Genomic DNA, 22,105 nt, shown 5'->3' on the forward strand with positions numbered 1-22,105 from the left:
TGTCTTCTTCCAGCAAAGGAGAAAACTAAGCAGGTCAGGAGACAGCCAGAGGTCCCATTGAGCTAACACCCCAATCCAATACTCTTTCCAATTTCTTTCTGACCCCAGACAGTTCCATAGAAAGAAGTGAGCCAAGTTGGACAACAAAATGTCCAAATGGGGTCATGTCCCTCAAGTTGCTTTCCTTTGTTATTTTCCATCCATTTAGGCTGAGAAAGATTGCTAGTAAAAATTCTTGTCCACTCAAGCAGTGAGCAGCCAGAGATCTACTGTGGACTTGGAGGAACACATGGTAGGAGTCAGACGAACTCCGGGTGGCATTAAAAGACACTACTCCAGAACCTCGTGCAGAATAAGATCCTAGAGGCCTCATTGCTGCTATAGGAGACTGATAGTCGTCAGTGAAGACCCTGGACTCCTGACCCTCAATGCAGTCAGCACTGAGAAAAAACGATCTTATACTTCTCATCAAAAAAAAAAATCTCCTAGTAAATAGGAAATAAACAATAAATAAATAAATCAATGACTAAGCAAGAAATAAGAGAAGCAAATAAATAAATAATAGCTATGAACTATTGAACTAACACAGCTGTGCTAACCTGATGTACTATGTACAGACTGGTACACTTCCTTTCATGTCTTCTTCTCTTCATCTATACTTCTTTCTTTCATTCATTCCTTCATTTTGCATTTATTATAAGTAGTACTATCATAGTTTATAGCTTTGACTGGTCTGCACTGACCTGCCTTGACACATCTCATGTTTTAGATTTAGGCTGTTCCTTTTATATTTGTAAACATTACATTCTGAGCACTTTGAATTTAATCTGTCTTTATACTTATTAGAAGAAAGTCTGTTGGAGTTGTTCAACATTTGATTTCCTTTCTTAAAGGAATTAACCATTTTATTTTCTTACACCGCTCTTGTTTGTTTAAGTCACTTGGCCATTTATAAGTATTAGTGTAACATTATGATTCTTTTTGTTTGTTGTTTTTCAACACTTTACGCTCACTTTATTTTCCAAACTCTCTAAATTTAATGTTTGTTTCTTTGCTGATATTTTAAAGTATGGTGTTCATTTCAGTCTTTGAAATAGTTTTTTTTCCTCTCAGCATTTTCTGCTCATCTTTCATTTTGTTTATCCACAGGACAGAATTGCCACTCTTCCAGGAAAAAGAGCCACCTATTACTAAATAAGGCATCTAAACAGGTATGTGTAAAAGTTAGTCCTGCCATTCCCTGGTCATGTGACCTTGGGGACCTCATCTGGGCCTGAGCTCAGACTCTGAGCCCTTTTGACAGACAGCATCAAATGAAATAGTCTTGTTCCCTGTATGTACTAACGTATCATCAGCAGAGTGAAAATGAGGATACCACACTTCTCTTTCCCAGGCAACATTCCATTTCATCAAAATGAAACTCCAGAAACCATAAAACATAACTGAACAAATATTTCTTTACACTTAGAACTAATACTAATTTATAATTGGTATAATATATATTGGTAGTCAACTTGAAGCCTCAGACTGAGCCCTGAAAGGTCCCTGGTTCGCCATGTGATCCGGGTGAGTTGTTGGGACCTGAACACACCAGCGCCCTTCTTCATGGATGAAGCACTGGAGTAGGTTAGCTGTGGAGCTAACTGTCTGCTACCAAATGTTTGTGCTTTCGCAGACTTCTATTCAAAGAAATACCAAGAGACACGCGCAACTGTGCATGGAGGACACACTGTTAACTGTTTCAGATAGAAGAGTCCAAGGGAATTCCCTGGAGAATGCCAAGGCCTCTGCTACTATGCCCCCTTGGATGGAGAGCAGTGGATTATTCAGTAATAACTCAAATGCAGTTGTGGGTCAAAGGACACCAAGCAGGTGACATACTTGCCGTTGATGACACCATCTGGGTTGAGCATAGGGATGATCTTGAACACGAAGTTCTCCCTCAAGAGCTTTGCCACAGGGTCACGGCTGACTAGAAACTCCAAGGTCCCCTTCATCACCCAGCTGCCATTGCTCTCTCCTGGGTGAACTCTGGCTGTGATCACCTGATATGGACGACAGCCTGCAGGAAAGGGGGCACAAGAGATTAAGCCTAGGTATGGTTTCCATTTCTATCTGGATCAATGACCAAAAGGAAGAGAATTGCGCCTGAAGGATATGAAATACTAAGCAAACCGCTTGTTTCTAATATATATGATCTACATTTATTCATTTTCTATCTGCCTTCAGAAGCTGCACGACTCAAAGACTAAGGCCATCAAGGTCCTAGGGCTGTTATCAAAGCAAAGGACTTTGTGGTAGGATAAAAAGTCACAAACCATCAACTCTCCAGAGTCCATTCTCAAGATGCTGGCAATCAAATGTCTTTCACTGAATCGTACGTCCATCATTTACCAGCTTTGAGATTTTAAGCAAATAACTTAATCAAAAGATTAAATGGTCACTTCCTCATCTGTAAAATGGGGATATTTATAAAACAGCCTCATGCAATTAGAGAAACAAAAAAATGTAAATAGAAAGTGTCAAAAATAGTTCCTGCTATTCAGCCCGTGTTAGCTCGCTCCTTACTCGACTGTGGTCAACGCAAAGGACGAACCCTTCCATTCCCTAACAGAGCTAGAAAGCAAAGAGGGAAGTTATAGACTGATGAGTGAAAGACACAAAATCTGATCTTTGAAAGGAAGGGCGGAACACCTGCAGTTGCATGATGTAGGGTGTCCTTCTGTACATGTGTTGCTTTTATTGGCTAATGAATAAAGCTTTCTCGGCTAATGGCTTAGCAGACTAAAGCCAGGTGGGAAATTCGAGCAGAGACACAGAGAAAAAGAAAGTCGAGTCAAACAGACTCCAGCCAGCCACTGAGGTAACAAGACATGTAGAAAATGAGGTGATACCATGGCCACGAGGCAACACATAGACCAATAGAAATGGGTTAATTAAAAATGTAGGAACTAGCTAGAAATACGCCTCAGCCATCCACCAATCAGTGTTGCAATTAATATAGTTTCCATGGAGGTCTGGGTGGCCGGGAAACAAAAGTGCAGACTCTGTTTATAGACGCACTGTGAAGGTGACATCCTTCACTTGGTAAAGGGGGTAAGTAAAGGGAATACCTCATCACAGGAAGCATACCGACTGGATAGATCTAATGAAGGCTGTATGGATGATGGAAGGATATGCTCACTGCTCTGCCTTTTTTTTCTGCGGAAGACACCTGAAGCACCTAAGCCTGGAGATGCATTCATCGGCCATTTCTGGGCTCAAGTGGACAGTTGCTTGTTCGCCTATGTTTGTGGTGCTTAGACTTCCCCTAATGCCTTACATAGGTGAGGCTAGGTTCTACTGGTGCACTGTGCACCCAGCCTGGGGAAGGTGCTGTGGCCAGGACTAAAGTGTATCCTCCACGTGCTGGGACACAAAGGAGGAAGGAAAGCATCACATCATCGACTCACTTGTGCCAACTGTAAACCCGTGGCCATATCTCGGCATGGATTTTTCTGGCTCCCTTTTCATCTTGTATCCTTGCCTGATTCCTGGCTTTTCCTAATCTTGCTCTAATAACAACGACTGTTGCTGAGCATAAAGAAATGTAGTAACTAAACAACCTAAAAGTTAATATATAATTTTTTTTTACATACAGCTTGAATTAACCACATTAAATGAGGTCTTTCTGCTCTTCAACAGCAGATCTTTCTTGGATATTATTTTAAGGAAACAAAACTTATCTCTCGTTACACACAAAGAAATATAAAACAGAATAACTATTGATCACAGGGCTGAAGGTCAGACAACAGAATATACCAATGAACCTTTGTAATACTGAATTATGCTAATATCACCAATTAAGACAAAAAAAAAGACCCTGTCTGTCTCTTTCATATCCCATGCCACCAGGCATTGATCCACTGAGGTCTAGACTAGACAGAAGGGGCTTAGATCAAGGCGCCTTTACTGACTACAGCGAGAGCAGCCTGCTTTGGAGGTCATCTATACATTAGAGGCAATTTTCAGCTATGCATTTCCTTAAGCAAGTATCTTGAATCTATTCCAGGAACTGTGGCCGACACTCAGTAGTAAAAAGTCAAATAAATTAAGGACCTTGTTCTAGAAGAGGCCATAGCATCTGTCAGTAGTGACACATGGGCAAGCAAACAATGACAAGGACCTAATGGAGGTGTGCACTGGGTACCAAAAATAGGTCTGAGAAGGGAAGGACATTTCCAGGATATGATGGTATTTGGACTGTCTTGAAGCATAAGTAATGTTTGACCAGACAGAGAAGGTTAAAGGATCTTCCTGAGAACATGCAACATGAAAAAACATTTTTTTAAAAAAAAAAAAGTCAGTGCACTACAAAATGCTATGGTGACCAAGGCATAAGGCTGTACATAATGAAGCATGAGTTTACAAAAGATTTCCCCATACATGTATTTGTCAGGGTGGGGGCAGGAATTACATTTCTTCTGTAGGTCAAATATTCTTAACAATAAAGTCAGCATGCCACTGGTAGGCTGTGCCCAGTAAAGAGGTATTCTGCAAAATTGCCAGAGAACCAATAAAAGAGAAAAATATTTTGTATTTATGATATTAAAAATGGTACAAACTACTGGTTGCCTAAATATCAGACTTTCTCTTCTCTTCTTCTAACTGCCAGAGCCCTGACTTGGGACAGGGGTAAAGATTTTTCCCATAATAAAATACTCAGGTTTACTATATGCTTGTAAAGTAGGCAAGTCTATGAAAGAAAACCAAACATGGTCAAAGAGATAAAGATGTGAGCAGAAGGGTCTTACTGGAAATCTGATCAAAAGGGGATATTTACACCTTATAAGTAACTTCTGCTTGTAATATTTGTCCCATGTGTTTTTTCTTCCTCTCTTCCTCACAGAGGTAATATCTCAAGGGAGAAAGCCACCTTGAGTATTGAAGATACACGGTAAGTATGGTGAATGTCAGGCAAAAAGAATGATGGTTCTTGGTAAATTCTTTAAGCAACTACATGCCTTCATTGGCTTTTCCAGTATGTCTGGGCATGTGGGGAAAAAAGAAAAGGACATATTTTACTGCTTTTCCATGAAAGTGTAATATGATTTCCATTACATACTGCTAAAATCTACGATGTGAATATAAGACCAGGTATAAAAATCATATGCTTTCTACAGTGAGGCAGAAAGAGAAGGTTGTAATGAAAAGAATATTTGAGATACATTCCAGAAAAGAGCAATGGCAAAGCACTGGCTTCAGAAGAAAGCCTAGACTGGAGATGGAGCTCAGGTAGTAGAACACTTGCCCAGCATGGAGGAATCCCTGGATTTTATCCTTGGCACCGCTTAAACCTGGGAGGTAGAAATCGGAGAATTAGAAGACTCCTGTCATCCTCAGCTGTGCAGGGAGTTCAAGGCCAGCCCGGACTACTATGAAACCTTATCTAGGAGAGGAAAGAAAAGGCAGAGGAGCAGAGGGAAGCAAAGAAGAGGGGAGTAAAAAGAACCCTGTGGTGGTTTAGCTCCAGAGGAAGGGTGTGCCAGTGGTGTTTTAGAAGTGAATTCTGAACATCCAAACACCTTCCTAGACATGGACGGAGGGGGGCGGACCTTGGACTTTCTACAGGGTAGGGAACCCTGACTGCTCTTAGGACTGGAGAGGGAGAGGGAGAGAAGTAGAGGGAGGGGGAGAAGGGTGGGAGGAGGGGGAGGGAAATGGGAGGCTGGGAGGAGGCGGAAACTTTTTTTTTCCTTTTCTCAATAAAAAAAATTTAAAAAAAATTAAAAAAAGAAGTGAATTCTGTTATACAGACAATGTGTTTGCACAATAAGCTGTCTGGTATGGTGGCCTGGGGAAAGCTCAGAGAATCATATTTCCAGGGTTCAAACTTATCTCATTTTTTTCACTTGAAAATAATTTTCTCAGTTTGGGGGAAAAATGAACACTGGGTTTTCTAGGTTTGTCTGAAGACGCTATTGCAGGATACCATGAACTGGGTTACTAACATACAACAGGGATTTATTTCTCAGCACCCTGAAGGTTCAAACCTACGATCAAAGTGACAACATTTGATGTCTGTTGATAACCTGACTCATGGTTTCCAGAAAGCTATGTCTTCATACGACAGAGAGGACAAGAGAGATCTTCAGTATCCTTTTTATTAGAGTTCTAATCCCATTTATGAGGTCAGGGCCTTTCTCAAAGGCCCCACCATGGTTTCCACATTCATCATTACAACATGACTTTGGGTGGAAAGTTCAGTTCCTAACATATCAGGTGTTTGTGTATGGCTAATCATTCATTAACTGAAATTTATAAACAAGCATGTTGGATAGGAAAGATTCACTGTTCACTAACAGCACAATTGAAATCAACCAGAGGTCAGGTTTTTCACTGTGTCATTTCTTCAGTCACTGTTTTTCTTCCCAAATCAAGCTGTGTTGGCATCCAATACAAAACTTGCAGAGAAATAAAGGGGCTTGATGGGTATGCACCCAATCAGTAGCTTATTTTCAGTTCTGTAATTGCATATTACTCTCTTTGTGAATTTAGACCATGCTCACTGGCAACACATTAGATTACAATAGCAAGTTCTAGCCCCGTAAGAATAAGAAATAAAAATTAGCTTATGCTCTTGCAGATTTCTGATACCAACAGGAGCCACTTGGCTTCGACTGCCTTTATAACCATTATAATATAACGGGTGAGTCAATGGCCCAACTCAAGATCTTACAGAGAGGCTTTTGGCTTTGTGTCTGTTTCCCTAGGAGAGTTGGGTGGGCGAGTTATTACACTGTAATCCATCACAATACTTAGCAGGCTGTTCTAGCATCTTGAACATGTAAACGGGAAACTGTGGGATCTAATGAAGATGTAAGCAGAGTTTCAGTCACTCACATTGGTTTTCCTCTATTCCCCTCTGTGATTTAAGACAATTCTACAGTGATGTTGGGGACTTCAACTTCAAGGACCAGTGAGCTGTAGCAGCAAATGGCACTCTTGAGAGCTCATAATAGCTAACAGCTGTAAAGAGCATGAAACACGCATGCCAGGAGGTTTTCCCTTGTAATTGATGATTTGGGCCTCAGTAAATCATTTTTGCAGGACGACAAAACACACCAGACACTTATATTCACTTTTTTCCCACTCTGAATTTCTTGAAATCGATTCAAGGGATCGTGCCAACTTATGGGATATCAATAGTTTGTCCATATCTTAAATGAAAAAGTTACACCCTGAGTTCATGTCAGTGATAGTGATATCTGTCAAGAAAAATTGGGACACAGTATAAACTTGAACAATGGCCAAGAGATATTATTAGCCTATCAGCTTATGAGAAGTTGAGGGAAAAATAAAGACATGCTTTTCCACATGTGTACCTAATTATATGAACATCCATTTGTTTTTTTCCTTCTTTTCCTGATCCTACTGGCATTCTGCAGGGTAGTGCACATTACAAGAGAAATGTAATAATTCTTTTTTCAAGAGAAATTAGAAGAAAAGGGAGTCAGCACAGATAGTTACCACCCAATAAGACCAGAGAAATTTCTCAAGATAGTCTTAAAGTGGACTACTTGTTATTATATTATGAAGAATGCTTAGAATTGGGGGTGACATAGATATCAACACAGGACATCAGTTGAAAAACTGATACATAAAAGAATACTATTCAGTCACAGAAAGTATTATGATCTCAAAAATAATAATTAAAAGGAAAGAAAACACAAAGCAAGTAAAATATATAAGACTAAAGACAAAAAATACCTCCTGTATCTTGATATTGTTGATAGAAGAATATATCTAAGATAAGATTAAGACAATAAAAAAAATAGGAAAGAATGTTGCACCAGCGCAGTACCCAACTGTATGCAGTTATAATATCTATTTGAATATAGCTATAGAGAGAGATGCCCCTGTCAATGAAGGTCATCTGAATAATTTTTATGTCCTTTTTATCTTTATCTCTGAAGATGAGTGCTTCTATATAAGGTCGAAGTATTAACTATATAGAGAAAAATATGGGAAAGCAGCTACAAACTAGTCTGTTTCTGCTTCCACAGCACACTGTAGCACAGGCATGAGTTTGGAAAATATCTTGTGGGTTATAGAAGGGATCATAAACAACCATGATGCAGAGGTATGACCTGATAGACTGCCCACTGGAGCAGAAGATACTGAGGTTAAAAGAGAAAATAGCAATAGTCAGGAAAACATGATTTCAAAATGGCATCATCTAATATGAATTCTAGCAAACTTAGAACAGTCTGCCCGTGGGCCATGGGGTGAGGAAAGAGAAAAGAAATAAGAGTGGGTGATTCAACTCAACGGGTACAGCCCTTGATACATTAAGTGTAAGGACCTGAGTTTAGATCCCCAGAACCCAAGTTTCTTAGTTAGGGTTTTATTGCTGTGAAGAGACACCACGACCAGAGCAAATCTTATAAAGGAAAACATATATTTGGGGCTGGCTCACACTTTCAGAGGTTTAGCTCATTAGCATCATGACGGGAAGCATGGCAGCATGTAGGTAGACATGGTGCTGGAGAAGGAGCTGCGAGTTCTACATCTGGATCCACAGGCAGCAGGCAGAACCTGTGATGTACTGGCAAGGCTTAAGCATCTGAGACCTCAAAGCCCACCGCCTGTGATACACTTCCTCCAACAATGCCACACCTACTCCAACAAGGGCACACTTCCTAATAACGCCATTCCCTGTGGGCCTGTGGGCACCATTTTTATTCAAACCACCATACCATGTAAAGATGGACATGGTAGTTAATATCTGTAATTCCAGTGTATCTACAAGAGAGATGGAGGTGGAGACAATGGAATCCCTGGAAGCTCATGCTCAAGCTGCCTTGCGCATGCATTAGAGAAAGAGGGACCCTGTCTCAAACAAGTTAGAAGGGAAGGTAGGGACCAGAAGTGGACCTCTGACTGCCACAAACATTCATTCACACGTACACACCCATATAGTAAACTAAAACAAAAGGGTATAGGAAAAAGGAAGCATCATTGGAAGAAGGTTCTGAGTGCAGATGCTTGAATTTCAAATTTCTCCTAAAAATCCATCTGTTGGAGGCTTGTTTTCCAGCCTATCACAATTTTAGGAAGTGGAGGAATAGGGAGGACATAAAGCTAAAAAGAGGAAGTTAGGCACTTATGGGCATGACCTTGAAGGGGATGTTGGGATTCCAGACCCTCTCTTTCTCTTCAGGTCCCACATGTCATGAAGAGAGCGGCTTTATAGGTGTAGTTTCAGAATGTAAGCTGGTACAACCACTTTGGATGTCAGTGTGGCAATTTCTCAGAAAATTAGGAAACAACCTTCCTCAAGACCCAATAATACCACTTTTAGGTACATATCCAAAGGATGCTCAATTGTGCCACAAGGACATGTGCTCAACTATGTTCATAGCAGCTTTGTTTGACACAGCCAGACCCTGAAAACAACCTAAATGCCCCTCAATAGAAGAATGGGTAAAAAAAAAAAAATGTGGTACATTTACACAATGGAGCACTACACAGCAGAAAAAAATAATGACACCTTGAATTTTGCAGGAAAATGGATGGAACTAGAAAACATTATTTTGAGTGAGGTAACCCAGACACAAACCAACAGTTATCACATGCACTCACTCATAGGTGGTTTTTAAACATAAAGCAAAGAAAGCCAGCCTACAAACCACAATCCCAGAGAACTTAAACAACAATGTGGACACTAAGAGACACTCACATAGATATAATCTACATGGGAAGTAGAAAATAGAAAAAGACTAGGTCTCCTGAGTAAATTGGGAGCAGGGGAACCTTGGAGGAGGGTTGAAACGGGGAAGGGAAAGGCAGGGAGGGGAGCAGAGAAAAATGTAGAGCTCAATAAATATCATGGAAAAATTATTTTCCAAATAGAATTAACAAACACAAGTTTCAGAAAATCTACCCCAAAACCTTTGTTTCTTTTCTTTCCCCACCATTTTCTTGACAGTGCATTTGAAGCACAAAATCGTTCTCTGAAGTTTATCCATTTTTGTTTGGCTATTCTTTATCTCTTTTACAAAATCTTTGCTTAATTCAGTGTAACCAGAATTTTCCTCTGGATGATGAGTGCTTTGATTTACACAGGGGGCTGTTATGTTTATGTTGGGTCTTAGAGAGTTCAGAATATACAAAGATGTGAAAGTTGAGATCCACCTCTTATGAATGCCTCCTTTATGACTTTGTATATGCTCAATCTTCTACAAGTAACAATGGTTTTATTTCTCCTTTTCAAATCTTTAAGCATTTATTTCTTTTTCTTGGTAAGAAGAGGCACATTTTGTGCAGTGGGAATATTTGGGGATGTGAAAATATATTTTTTCATTGTCACATTTGGGAGTTCTAAATGCTGCTGTCATCTACTGAGTCAAGACAGGGGATGCTGCCAAACATTTTATGGTGCATAGGACAGTCTCCCACAAAACGAATTATCTATCCTAAAACATAAAAGCAGTAAGTGTAAAGAACTCTGGTTAACTCTGCAAGCTAGACTCTGTAGCACACTGCTGAACAGACATGGCAATAGGCCCCATCTTCTTGTTTCCATTTCTGAAGAAGAACTATAAGCATTTCACCAGTAGGTCTTACAAAGCAACCATTACTAAGGTAAGAGCATTTCTTTCTGTAACTTCTTCCAATAGGAATGTTTCTGAGGTCCTGGGGATTGAACCCAAGACCACATGCATAGTAGGAAATGAACCTGTTCCTATCCCTTTGTAAGAGCCTTATGTCCAATTATATTAAGTGAAACTTTCACCATTTGTTGAAATGAACATGAGATTTTTCTTATTCTTAATGTACTACAAGAGAGTGGTTGCTTTATTTCTAATTCTTTTATAGAAACTGAATATACTCAAACATATTCATCATTCAGGTATGATTACCAAGGCATAACCATCCTGTTTCATTATGCACATCTGCTCATCACCTCTCACAAGATTTTTTTTAAAACAAATTTCAGATATCATATTTTCCAACACTGACCTATTCTTCTTGAGGTTAAATCAACAGTGTTCTCCTGAAATAAAACCAACTGGATTATGAAGTATTATCTTTTAATGCAATTCTGGAATCAGTTGTTTCTTTAGGATGTTTGCCTCTGTGTCTCATGAGAAAAGCAGCCAATAATTTTTCTTTTCTGCAATATCCTAGTCAGACTTAGACATCAAAGTTATGATGAACTAGAAAGCACTCCCTCTTTATTTTCTGTGCAAGATTTATAAATGGTTTGAACTTAATAGGAAAAGCAAATTAAATTTGAACAGACATTTCATTTATATGGTTAATTTTTTCCTTAAATGTATAGGGAAATTCACTAGTAAAGCTATTTACCCAAGCTTGCAATAATACAGATGATTTTAATCTGAATTTAATAATTAACTTATATGATCACAAATGTAAATTGCTTAGAAGTTTTTCAAATTATATGCTAACAAATTCATCTATTTAGATTTTTAGTTTCTCCTTTTGTCAATTTAATAATTAAACATTTTTTACAATTGCAAAATTATAGACATAAAAGCTGTTTTAAAAATCCTTGTACTTTTAGAATAAAATAAAATACTAATACCTTTTATTTTTATTTCTGATATTGGGGGGTGTATTGCTTTTCCCTACCAAGGCAACATATAGAGGAGGTGTTTGTTTATATAGAGAGCGTCTTACTGTTCCAAAAAGATAATAATCCATGATGGGAGATTGGAGGATAGGTGGAAACATCTGGAGCAGCAGCTGAGAGCTCACCTCTTGAGATCAAGCAGAAAACAGAGAACACACTGGTAACTGCCTAGTCTTTTGAAACCGTAAAGCTGGCCCCTAGTGACATGGCTCCTCCAACAAGGCCATTTTTCCTAATCTTTCCCAAATAGTTCCACAAACTAGGGAGTAAGTATTCAAATATAGGACCCAATGTGGGGTAGGAGGAATTCTCATTCAAACCACCACAGGGTACTTTATTCTTAATCAATCTTGAAATGAGCATTGTAATTTTATGCCTTTTCAAGAAACAATTCCTCTTTGCTGACTTTCTTTCTTTTAAGAACTGCCATCTTATCTATTCTAGTGTTGTTCTATAATCTTACCTTTGTGATAGCTCAGAGAGAGAGAGAGAGAGAGAGAGAGAGAGAGAGAGAGAGAGAGGGGGAGGGAGAGGATAAGCAGAAATAAATGATGTACTCCAATTCATCCTGTGGGCAAATCCTAGGATCTACTATGAGACTCGAAGACATGGTTTGGGTGTTATGACTATAACTGTTGTAGTTGAAAAACACAAAGACAGAAACCCCTATGAGGCATGTGGTCACCATGACATTGCAACAAAAACTATGGCAAATTAAAATACAACCATCACTTGAAGATACGTGAGCATTCTTAAATAAACGGTAAACCACAGGACGTTTTAAAGTCAAGAATTGAGGACATTTAAAAATTCTCTCAAAAGCTGTATAGCTTGGTCTATTGGTGGTAGTTCTATCAATGAAAGCCTAATGCTTTGGCTGGCCCTTGGGAACTATTCCTCATACTGATAGCCTTGTGCAGCCTTAATAGAAGGGAAGGTCCTTATGCTTACCACAACTTGATAAGCCATGCTTTGTTGATAGTAGGAGACCTGCCCCTCTCTGAACAGAAAGAGAGGAGGAGTGATTGAGTCTGTGGGTGAGAGAGGAAAAGGAAGAAGAGAAGGGAGGGGAAACTGCCATTGGGATGTAAAATAAATAAATTAAAATGCTTTTAAAAAGAAAAACACGTTTTGTTTTTCATTGATTTCTATTATAATTTTTAAATGTTGTCTTCCTTTGGTTCTAATATATAGGGCCTTGACAAAAATAATTCTAAGATGGAATTTAGTACCAACATATGAAATTTTGTAAATGCAAACATGTTCATAAAAGCTGTTGAAGGATGCAATATTCCTTAGGTGCCAACTGCATGGAATTGGTCAGTAATACTAACATTTTCTATATTCTTGTTAACGTTTAGATCTACTTGTTTATCATTCACTGAGAAAGGCTTGTGAAAATTCCCCAAGATTATTGTGAGATTGGCTATTTCTCCTTATATTGTTGTCAAGTCTTTACTTGTTTTCTGTCCATGGTTAACTGCGCACAGAGTTTTGAACCATTCTACGGTCCTGATAGACTGAATGTTTTTTCATTATTGAAGCCTTGCGGGCTCTGCTCAGGCAATTTGCCTAAACGTCTCCTTTGTTTGTATTAATACGGCTGTGCGGTATTTCTTCGGGATTGTTATTCACGTATCACATTTTTTAAAATCTAATTCCAAACTTGCCATCACTTTCCCATCCCCCTTCATCTCTCAGAGTAACAGAAGGCTGAATACTGTACTTTCTGCAGCTTGACGCTCTTTTGATATCTCTCAGCTGTAGCATTTATTCATTTACACTTGTTGCAACGAATGACAGGTGCAAGTCTGATGCTATCCCGTCATGATTTTGCATTACGGTTGCCCTAACTTTTGTACGAATGACTTTCCTCCCTCTCTCACGTGCATTTGGATTGACTGCTTAGGTGTTTTTTTTCCCTCATTGTTTCTTTGCTTTCTTGATTAGCTTAGTAGTTGCATATCTTTTTATTAATATTCACTTGGTCACCTTAATAATTATAAGATGCACCTATCCTTGTATTGAAATAGTCTATTTTGTTTCTACTACATATTAAAATTCATGAGACTTATTTATTGATTTATAAATTCACTATTAGTTTATATTCAGTCACAGATTCATCCTTGAAATGATTTTTTTTACTTGGTATTGTATTACCAACTTCAAGTGGGTTTCATTATTTCCCATCTGCCTGAAAATCACCCCTTAGAATTTCTTGCAGCAGAGGTTAACTAACCTTGAGTACTCAAGCTTTTTATTTGAGAAAAAAAAAGCACTCATTTTATTCTGTTTTAAGAAATACATTTGTTGGGCACAAAATCCTTTCACGCCCTCCGACAAGTTCTGCTTCTATTTGTCTTCAAGTTCATTTTCCTGGGAGATAATGAAAAATTAATTGCCTTTAATGATCCTTTTAAAAGTAGCTAGAAATGTATCTTTATTCTTTTTTTTTTTTGCTAAGATAAGAATGAATTTTTGTTTTCTGTTGATGGCTTTCATATATACATTTTCCAAAGGAAGAAAAGAGAGTCTTTTGTAATTAGCAAATTGTTGAACTGTCTTATACATATTTAAGTCTTTTCTTGTTGATTATTCTGTAACATCCAGAGATATAATCCTGACAAATACATCACAGAGGCTTTCTTTCCTTACATTTATAATTTCTTAGATTTTCCTCAATACTATAAAAGAGAAAAGAGTCTTGAACTCTTACAGGGATTGGTGACTTATCTGGCAATTAACAAGTAATTTTCGCTAGTTCTTTTGAAACAGGACAGACTGGTGCCTAATGAAGAGATTCAGTGTCACCTGGCTACTGAGAAGATCCCTTCTCGAACATCATTCATCGCTTAGTGCTTCTAGTAAATCTGAGGTAAGAAACGTGGGCATTATCATCATTCTCTTCCTGCTCGCCAATGTGGCGAGGACAGCAAGGAAGAGAAAAATGTGTGCGTTCTGAATCACATTTCAATGTTCCTTTTATTTATCATGTATAATTCTGTGAACTCTATCCAAACAAACATTGTACCATGAGATCGAAACAAGAGCTATATAAATTATGGAAAAGGAGACGGATTTGGTGTTTTGTTTTGCCTCTTTCTAATGGAAGAGATTTGGCAAAATTAAAATCTTTCGAAATTGTAACTCCAGAGCTATAAAGCAAACTCTCTTGTGCCCTTGTGCTGAAGTCTGTGGTTACCAATGGTGACCTTAACTTTTCTAGACAAGATCCAAAGATTTTAGTCAGTAGTTTCAATCCCTAGTAGGTCTATTATATCCTTCTAGATTCTTTCAGCAACTACAAACAGGAAGCAAACTAACTTGTCCTTTGATCTCTTATTGATTTTTTCCTCATATTGAAATTCAAATACTGATATGGAAGGAGGCTACCCAAGGCCAGGCACAAAAAGAAAATCAGAAAGCACAGGGAGGTTGTCACTGTGAATCAATGTCTGCCTCACCCATTCAAGTAGGTGGCATGGGCACACCTTCTGGCACAGAGTCTTCCCCGATGAGCAGTCTATGGACAGCTCTCACACAAATGCTTAGCTATATCTGTGTATCCCGCCAGAATGAGGCACTGTACAGTCACTTGGTGACTGTCGATAATGCGGAGGTAGAAGTCCAAGTTGACACTAAATGACTCATCTTCATCTCTACCCCCTTTATATTATTGACAACAAGCAGCCCCAGACCCTGTCCCTCCTTCTTGACAACTTTGCAATCTGCTTTTTACCCCCAGTCTGTTAGCTATGCATGGCGCTAGTCTAAAGAGCTCTGAATTCCTCTCTGAGATTGCCCTCATTTTTAGCAAAGAAACATGGAGTCTGTTAGCAAAGTTGGGAAAAGGCTGTTCTCAGAGCCAATTTGCCTCACTGTGGATTCTTGGGGGCAACTGGGAAGAAGCCCAGAATGCAAAGATTGGCAATAGGGCTTCTGAGGCTGATGAGTAATGAAACTGGCATGAAGATTAAGGTTGTTTAATTGGCATCCCATAAGGCTTTTTATTAAACCTTTTAAACTTCTTCACAGATCATAAGCAACACACAAAGAAGGGGAGAAAAGTTACAGTATCTTTGTCATGAAAATTCAGGGCCTCAAAGAACATACTCTCTTCTTTCTTTTTTGCAATCACATTTTTCAATTCATGACTGCTACCTCTTCCTCACCATCAGGACTAACAACTAAGCAGTCCAATTGATCTTAAGAGAGAAAAGAAGAAAGATAGAGATACAGAGACAGAGGCGGTGAGATGGTCATAGCATAAACACTCCTCTTTGGCTGCATCACCTTCTGTATAACAATGCGATATAGCATCCATACTCCTGGAGCTGAGAAGATAGCTCAGTTGATGAAGCGCTTGCAGTTAAACCACGAGGACCTGAGTTTGGGTACCATGAAAAAAAAGCTAGGCATGGCTAGATGTTCCTACAAACCCTAATATTCATGACAACAGAACAGGAAAATACATGAAGAGTCCTGGTCATCTACCCTTGGAGAATCAGGGAGCCCCAGGTTCAGTGAGAAATTCTGTTTCAAAAAAATAAAGTGGGAAGTAATAAAGGAAAACAGTTGACAACCTCTGGCCTCTACATGTGCATGCACAAGTGTACATACTAGTACACACACGAATACATACACATACATACCATATGCATGTGTGTGTTTATGTACATATATACACATATATACACTTATAAATATGCCACATGCACACATAAATGTGCATGTAAACACACACATACACAAAGAATCTATACTCTTGTAAGTGTTCTCATTGGAAAACCTAACAACATTTCCTATCGCCGTAGTCTTCACTTTGCTGTTTACCATATCCCAAACACACCGTGTCCATTTTCGTCTCTCTACCCTTCTTTGCCTATCAGACTTTTGCTGCCCTTCATTTGAAAGCTTCCTTTCACTCTTCCCCTAGGTCTTAGGGCATCTGGTGTGTGGGTCTGCACACATCTCACTGTCCCATGACCCACTTTGACCCTTGGCCCTTTCCGCCATCCTACTTCCTCTCTCTTATCTTTGCCCCCACATCTCTGCACATCAGCACCATTCAAGAACACAATGTGCTAAGAAGATGGGAAGACGTCACTGCAATAAGCTGTCCCAATTAATTCCTGCATGTCTGATCATTTCATTGGTTCATTCATTAATTCAAAGGATACTCACTAAATTCTTGTAATAACCCAGGAACTACAATGTGAAATGTAATTATTGAGGGCAAAAGCATCAATGTTCTTGACAAATTCACCCTCTGGTAGGGGTGCAAAAGCAGTATTACATAAGCATTGGGAAAGGAAACTAAACAGAAGAAGCAGGGCATGGAAAACAGGAAGTAGGGGTGATGACTTCAGGAAGAGGGAGGTTTGAGGAGTGGACATCGAGCAGGTGCCCCCTCCTGTATGGAGGAAAATCATCAGCTCCAAAAACAATATAAACCTCAGGGGGGCTAGAATGGAGTGTGTGTATGGCATTCTTCACCAGTGTGGCAGTCTGACGTGTGCCTTAGGTCCCGTCCATGGATATACTTTTCCATGCCACAGCAAGAGTCACGTAGTCGAAGTCTAGATAAAGCCATTCAACCTACTCAGACAAGTAAAACCACAGTGTTCTGTGCCTGGAATATGAAAATGATGCAATGGTAGAAGCATCCCTTCATTTGCTTTGGATGCTTTCATCCATCAGATGCCTTCACTTCATGTGACCACTGAGAGAATCTTCACTGTGAAGCATCCATTAGGGATCAGCAGGCCCTTGTTTATCCCACACACAGGGATGATACCAACCACAATGGACACGGGTGAGCATTAGCGTCCCTCTGGGCAAAGAAGTCTCTATTTCCCCATATGGCATTGAAATGACTGACTGGGAATATTTTCCTCAGCTGGCATAGTTGTTTGGGCCAAAATAGGACTTCTGTTCCATACATCTGGGGTTAAACCTAAGACGGCAGGTATACCAAGCTCCCACAAGAGAGGACCTGAAGCTGTACAATTTTGAGGAGCAAAGGTCTCTCTATACATTGGATGCCCACTGTGTATTTTAATAAAAATGAATGCAAAAAAAACTTTAAAACACTGGAATTAATTTTAATTTTAATTGACACTTTTATTTAATACAATAGAATTTTAATATGTGCTAAATAGAAAATGACGCATTTCTCATGTTAGGGTGCTTAGAAATTAAAAAGTTTTAAGGGTTTTTCAGCTAGAGCATGTTCAGTTTGGACTAAACATTTTTAATTGCTCAGTGGCCTCGCGTGGCTCATGGTTCTCTGCAGTGAATGGTGGGACCTATGACCTTTATCAGATGTCTCACTGACTCCCTTCATCATACATAATAGCAGGTTTATTATTCCCCAATGGAAACTAGTCAAGACACTGAGCACATGCATCAGTAAGAGAATAAGGCTTTCCCACAAACAAAGCATTTGGTCTCGCTGCCTTATTTCTCCTGAAATAATCCAATTTCCAAATATTACAGACTCACATTTCTCTGTGAAGGGTAATTTTGCTTTCTTATTTTGTAGCCTTCTGTCTGAACTATGAGAAAGTAGGTTCACATAATGGGAATAAATGAAAAGAAAATCAGCAAATCTATTCCTGGGCAATTTTCAGATAACCAAGAGGAAGTGGTATAATGGAGGCTGAGATAACAATTTTAGACTGTGCATAAATATGAGCAAATTCGTCTGCATTTCCTCATCTGCGTCAAACTCTACAGAATTTCTGGAGACTGTGTTATATTATAATATGTGCAAAATAAAAATTAATATATCTGCGCTATAATGATACATAGTATGTATGGCGTACTAATATAGTATTTGGATTGGGTCTGAGAAATTTGATAGGCAGAGAAGCGACAGGCACTGGGGAGAAGTGTGAATTCGCACCAGGAAAACTGCAGACAGATGCTGCTCACCCGCCCGCATCAGTGTGTCAGCTGATCTCAGATACAAATGCTCGCAACTGTGACTCTGACTTGCAGCCTCTCTTGTAACTGATACTGCCAGTTCTGTGGCTACATCTCCCTGGTAGAGTTACTATTTCCAGGAGGAATACATGAATGGATTCCTGCAAACTCCCAGGGCTCCTGGGGATGCCCCCAGCACCAACAGACTGAGCCTAAAGCCAAGTCACTAAAGGATTATCTCATGAAGACATGGCCATGGTTCTGTCAGCATCCATTCAGAGCCTGCACACACTCTCAACAGAGTACATATATCATAAAGATGTAACCAAAGCAGGCAAGATGGGACTTTGCTTGCTAATGACTTGCCTAACATCTCCCAGTCCACTACACTCTACCGTAATTCTACACATCATATGTATATCAGAAGCCACTGGGAGGTGAGAAGTTTAAACATAGACACAGCTATTTGCTTTACTCGGAAAACCTTGGACTTAATCCTAGTAAGCAATCCTGTTTCCAGGTCAAATACAACTTTGGGTTCTGTACTTCTCTTGAACAGAAAAGTGAGGGGTTCACAATGCTTCATGACAGAACCTCAGAAGCCCTGACTTGCCTCTCCCTCCATGTTCTTGTCCCAGACACTGGGATGACTGAGCGGAGCCTCCAAACTTGGATGGAATGCCACGTCCTTGAGGAGGCACATTGTAGGCTCCCAAGACAGAGCTGCCTCTGGAAGCAAAGGCCTTGGCTCTGTTAGTACCACAGGGCATGTCTTGGAGTGTTGTTACAGGACATTACTACAGGTAAGTAACGAAGACAAGGTAAAAATGAGGAGAATGAGACCTCCAAAATGTGAATCACGTGCAAAGAGCATTGTTTAAAAAAACTGACAAGAAAATTCACTGTATACTCTAAAAGCCAGTTCTCTTCAGCACGCTTGGCTCAGAAGCCTTGAGCTCCCCCAAAGACTCTGCAGGTCCAGCTGCACATGACTGACACCTCGGTAGCAGAAAAACTATCACCTGAGAGCAGCGTGATGAATAAATTATGGCCCTGAGTCAAAGGGACCAATAAGATAGAAGGAGAAAAATCTAACAGCCTGAACATATGCCACCACCTGACAGGAACTCTAATGGTCGAGCCACTCACCTTAGGACGTGGAAAGGTCTACTCTCACAAGGCATAGTGTGTGTTGTCTAGGGAAGGGAATCGACGGATCCTTAAGGAATGGGAAAAGTCAAAATCACTTGGCTACTCAGTTACCCTACAAACAGAACCAAGAGCTAGTCTGTTGGCTTAAACAGAGCCAACTGGTTTTAACGTTCAGGCTGAGCTGCTGGTTCACTGTCAAATATGGAAGGAGGTGGGGAGGGAAGGAGCCAGAGATAGAGAACAAAGGAGAGATGAGGGCCATTATCACTGCTACTGTCGCAATCAAAATCACTCCAGTGGTGTCTGCCCATTCTTCACTGGGATGACCTGACAAGGGTATTTTGGATTCACCGTTGCTTGGCAACCTGCCTTTTATGTTTAAACCATTTAAATGTATTCACCCTCTGAATTAGGTATATTCACAGATGACTGGGCAACAAGAAAGAGCCCTGGGCAGGTGGAGAAATCTGGGTGTGTGGAAACAGTAATGTATATGGAGAATAGGTCTGATCCGGGAGCCTGGTGGAGAGTATTAGTGACACAGGGAAGCTTTAATAGTAGAGATTGAGAACGGCAAAACCTCAGGCTGCTCTCCAACGAGGTGAATACCATGATCAAAGGCTTCCCTGGCCCTTCTTTGCAGTGTCATCTTCTGTCTTTCTAAAGTATCCTAGAAGAGCTGGGTGGCATCGGCAGCGGTGGCTTGAGACAACAGCCCAGAGGGATGCCCCTTACACCCGGGTAGGTCCTCCTATCAAGAAGGACCTGATACAGGAAAGGCATTGAACACCATCATCCCCCAGTCAGCACACCCAGAAATGGGGTGGTCACCAGACTGCCACATCAGAGTCACCATACTTAATAAAGTTGTGTCGGCCTTGTGGTTCCCTCTTGTTAAATACTTCCTGAGACATTCATCAAACATCCTCTAAAAGTGTTGAATGGCTCCCTAATGCTTTAGGTTAAAATTAAAAGTTCTTATTGGGTCACAAGGTTGTTCCTGAGCAGCCTTCCCAGCACAGAACCCTCTGCATTACACCCCTTCGCCTCCACATGCACTCAAACGGCATAGACATCCTTCCTCCTCTCTTCTTTCACTTCGATGGCTTTTGGTACCCATGGCCAACCCAGGTCTGAAAACACTAAATGGGAGATTGATTCCAAAACAAAACTATGTGTAGGTTTTAAATAACTTGTATTATGGTATATTTTAATTGGAAATAGATATTTTTATACAACGTATTCTGATTACAGTTTCCCCTCCCTATACTACACATCCCAGTTCCTTCCCACACCTCCTCCCACCTGGACCACCATCCTCTCTGCCTCTCCTCAGGAAACACACAGACATCTAAGGAATGGAAATGAAATAGAACAAAACAAAAACAAACAAATCGGAATAGGACAAAATAAACAAACGGAAGAAAAAGAACCAAAAAAAATTTATAAGAAACACATATAGATACAGAAGCACACAGGTTCATACACAGAGGAGTCCCATAAAAATGCAAAACCAGAAGACCCAATACATATGCAAAGGACCTGTAAGGCAGGGGGAAATGCTCTGACTCAACCTTATGAGACAAATATTCTCCAAAGATGCCATCGAGTTCATTTTGTTTTGGCCATCTACTGCTAGGCCTGGAGATTACCCTCAAGGGTGGTCTGTATTCCCAGTGAGATGCTGTTAGAGAAAACTGATTTTTCAAGTGATTATGTATCAGAGCTGGCTTCTGGGCTAGGGATGGGGCATGTATCCACTTCTCCTTTTGGCCCTAAGATCCCATCTTCTGAAGACTCAGGCAGGCCCTGTGCATACTGCCAATTTCTGTGAGTTTATATGCGCATCAGTCATGCTGTGTTGAGAAGGCCTTGTTTCTTCAGTATCTGTCACCTCTAGGACTGAGGTGTTCCAAGGTCTCTCACTCTGCATATTTTTGGCTGTTTCACTATTTGTTATTGCTATTGCAATCCCTTACCATGCCTAAATGCATATTAATTTTATCCAAAGTATGAAATCGTAAGAAAACACACGATATACATAGGGTTGGTGCTAGCTAGCCATGATTTCAAAAATTCATTAGGTGTCTTTGAACATGGATAGGGAAAAATACTATACAGTTTATAATCTTCTGCTTCAATAGATGATATTCAGATCCATATTTTTGCCTCCACTTTCCTTCCTCTGTATGACTTTTCTTTTTTTTCTGTTGTTGTTGTTACTGACTCCAGTGGATCTCAACTTCCTCTCAATTTCCATACATTCACAGGATGTGCTCAAGTTAAATTCTAAATCCCTGTTCCTATTTTATCTGGAATGTATTTCTACCACAGAATAGATTTTTCTAGGCTGTCCTGCATTCCAGTTCTTGATTTTCTAGCTAAAAC

At 39.9% G+C, this 22,105-nt stretch overlaps 1 protein-coding gene across 1 annotated transcript in view; it reads right to left on the reverse strand.

Moving 5' to 3' along the window:
• The window catches only part of Agbl1 (AGBL carboxypeptidase 1), a 720,481-nt gene that overhangs the window by 463,504 nt on the left and 234,872 nt on the right, over positions 1-22,105 (reverse strand). The window contains exon 18 of the mRNA XM_041650016.1: positions 1,882-2,062. Within this exon, the coding sequence (XP_041505950.1) occupies positions 1,882-2,062 (181 nt within the window). The remainder of the gene's footprint in view (positions 1-1,881; positions 2,063-22,105) is intronic.

Source organism: Microtus oregoni, unplaced genomic scaffold (assembly GCF_018167655.1).
Source record: "Microtus oregoni isolate MIOR12 unplaced genomic scaffold, Mior012 000000F_ref0000247, whole genome shotgun sequence".
NCBI lineage: Eukaryota > Metazoa > Chordata > Mammalia > Rodentia > Cricetidae > Microtus > Microtus oregoni.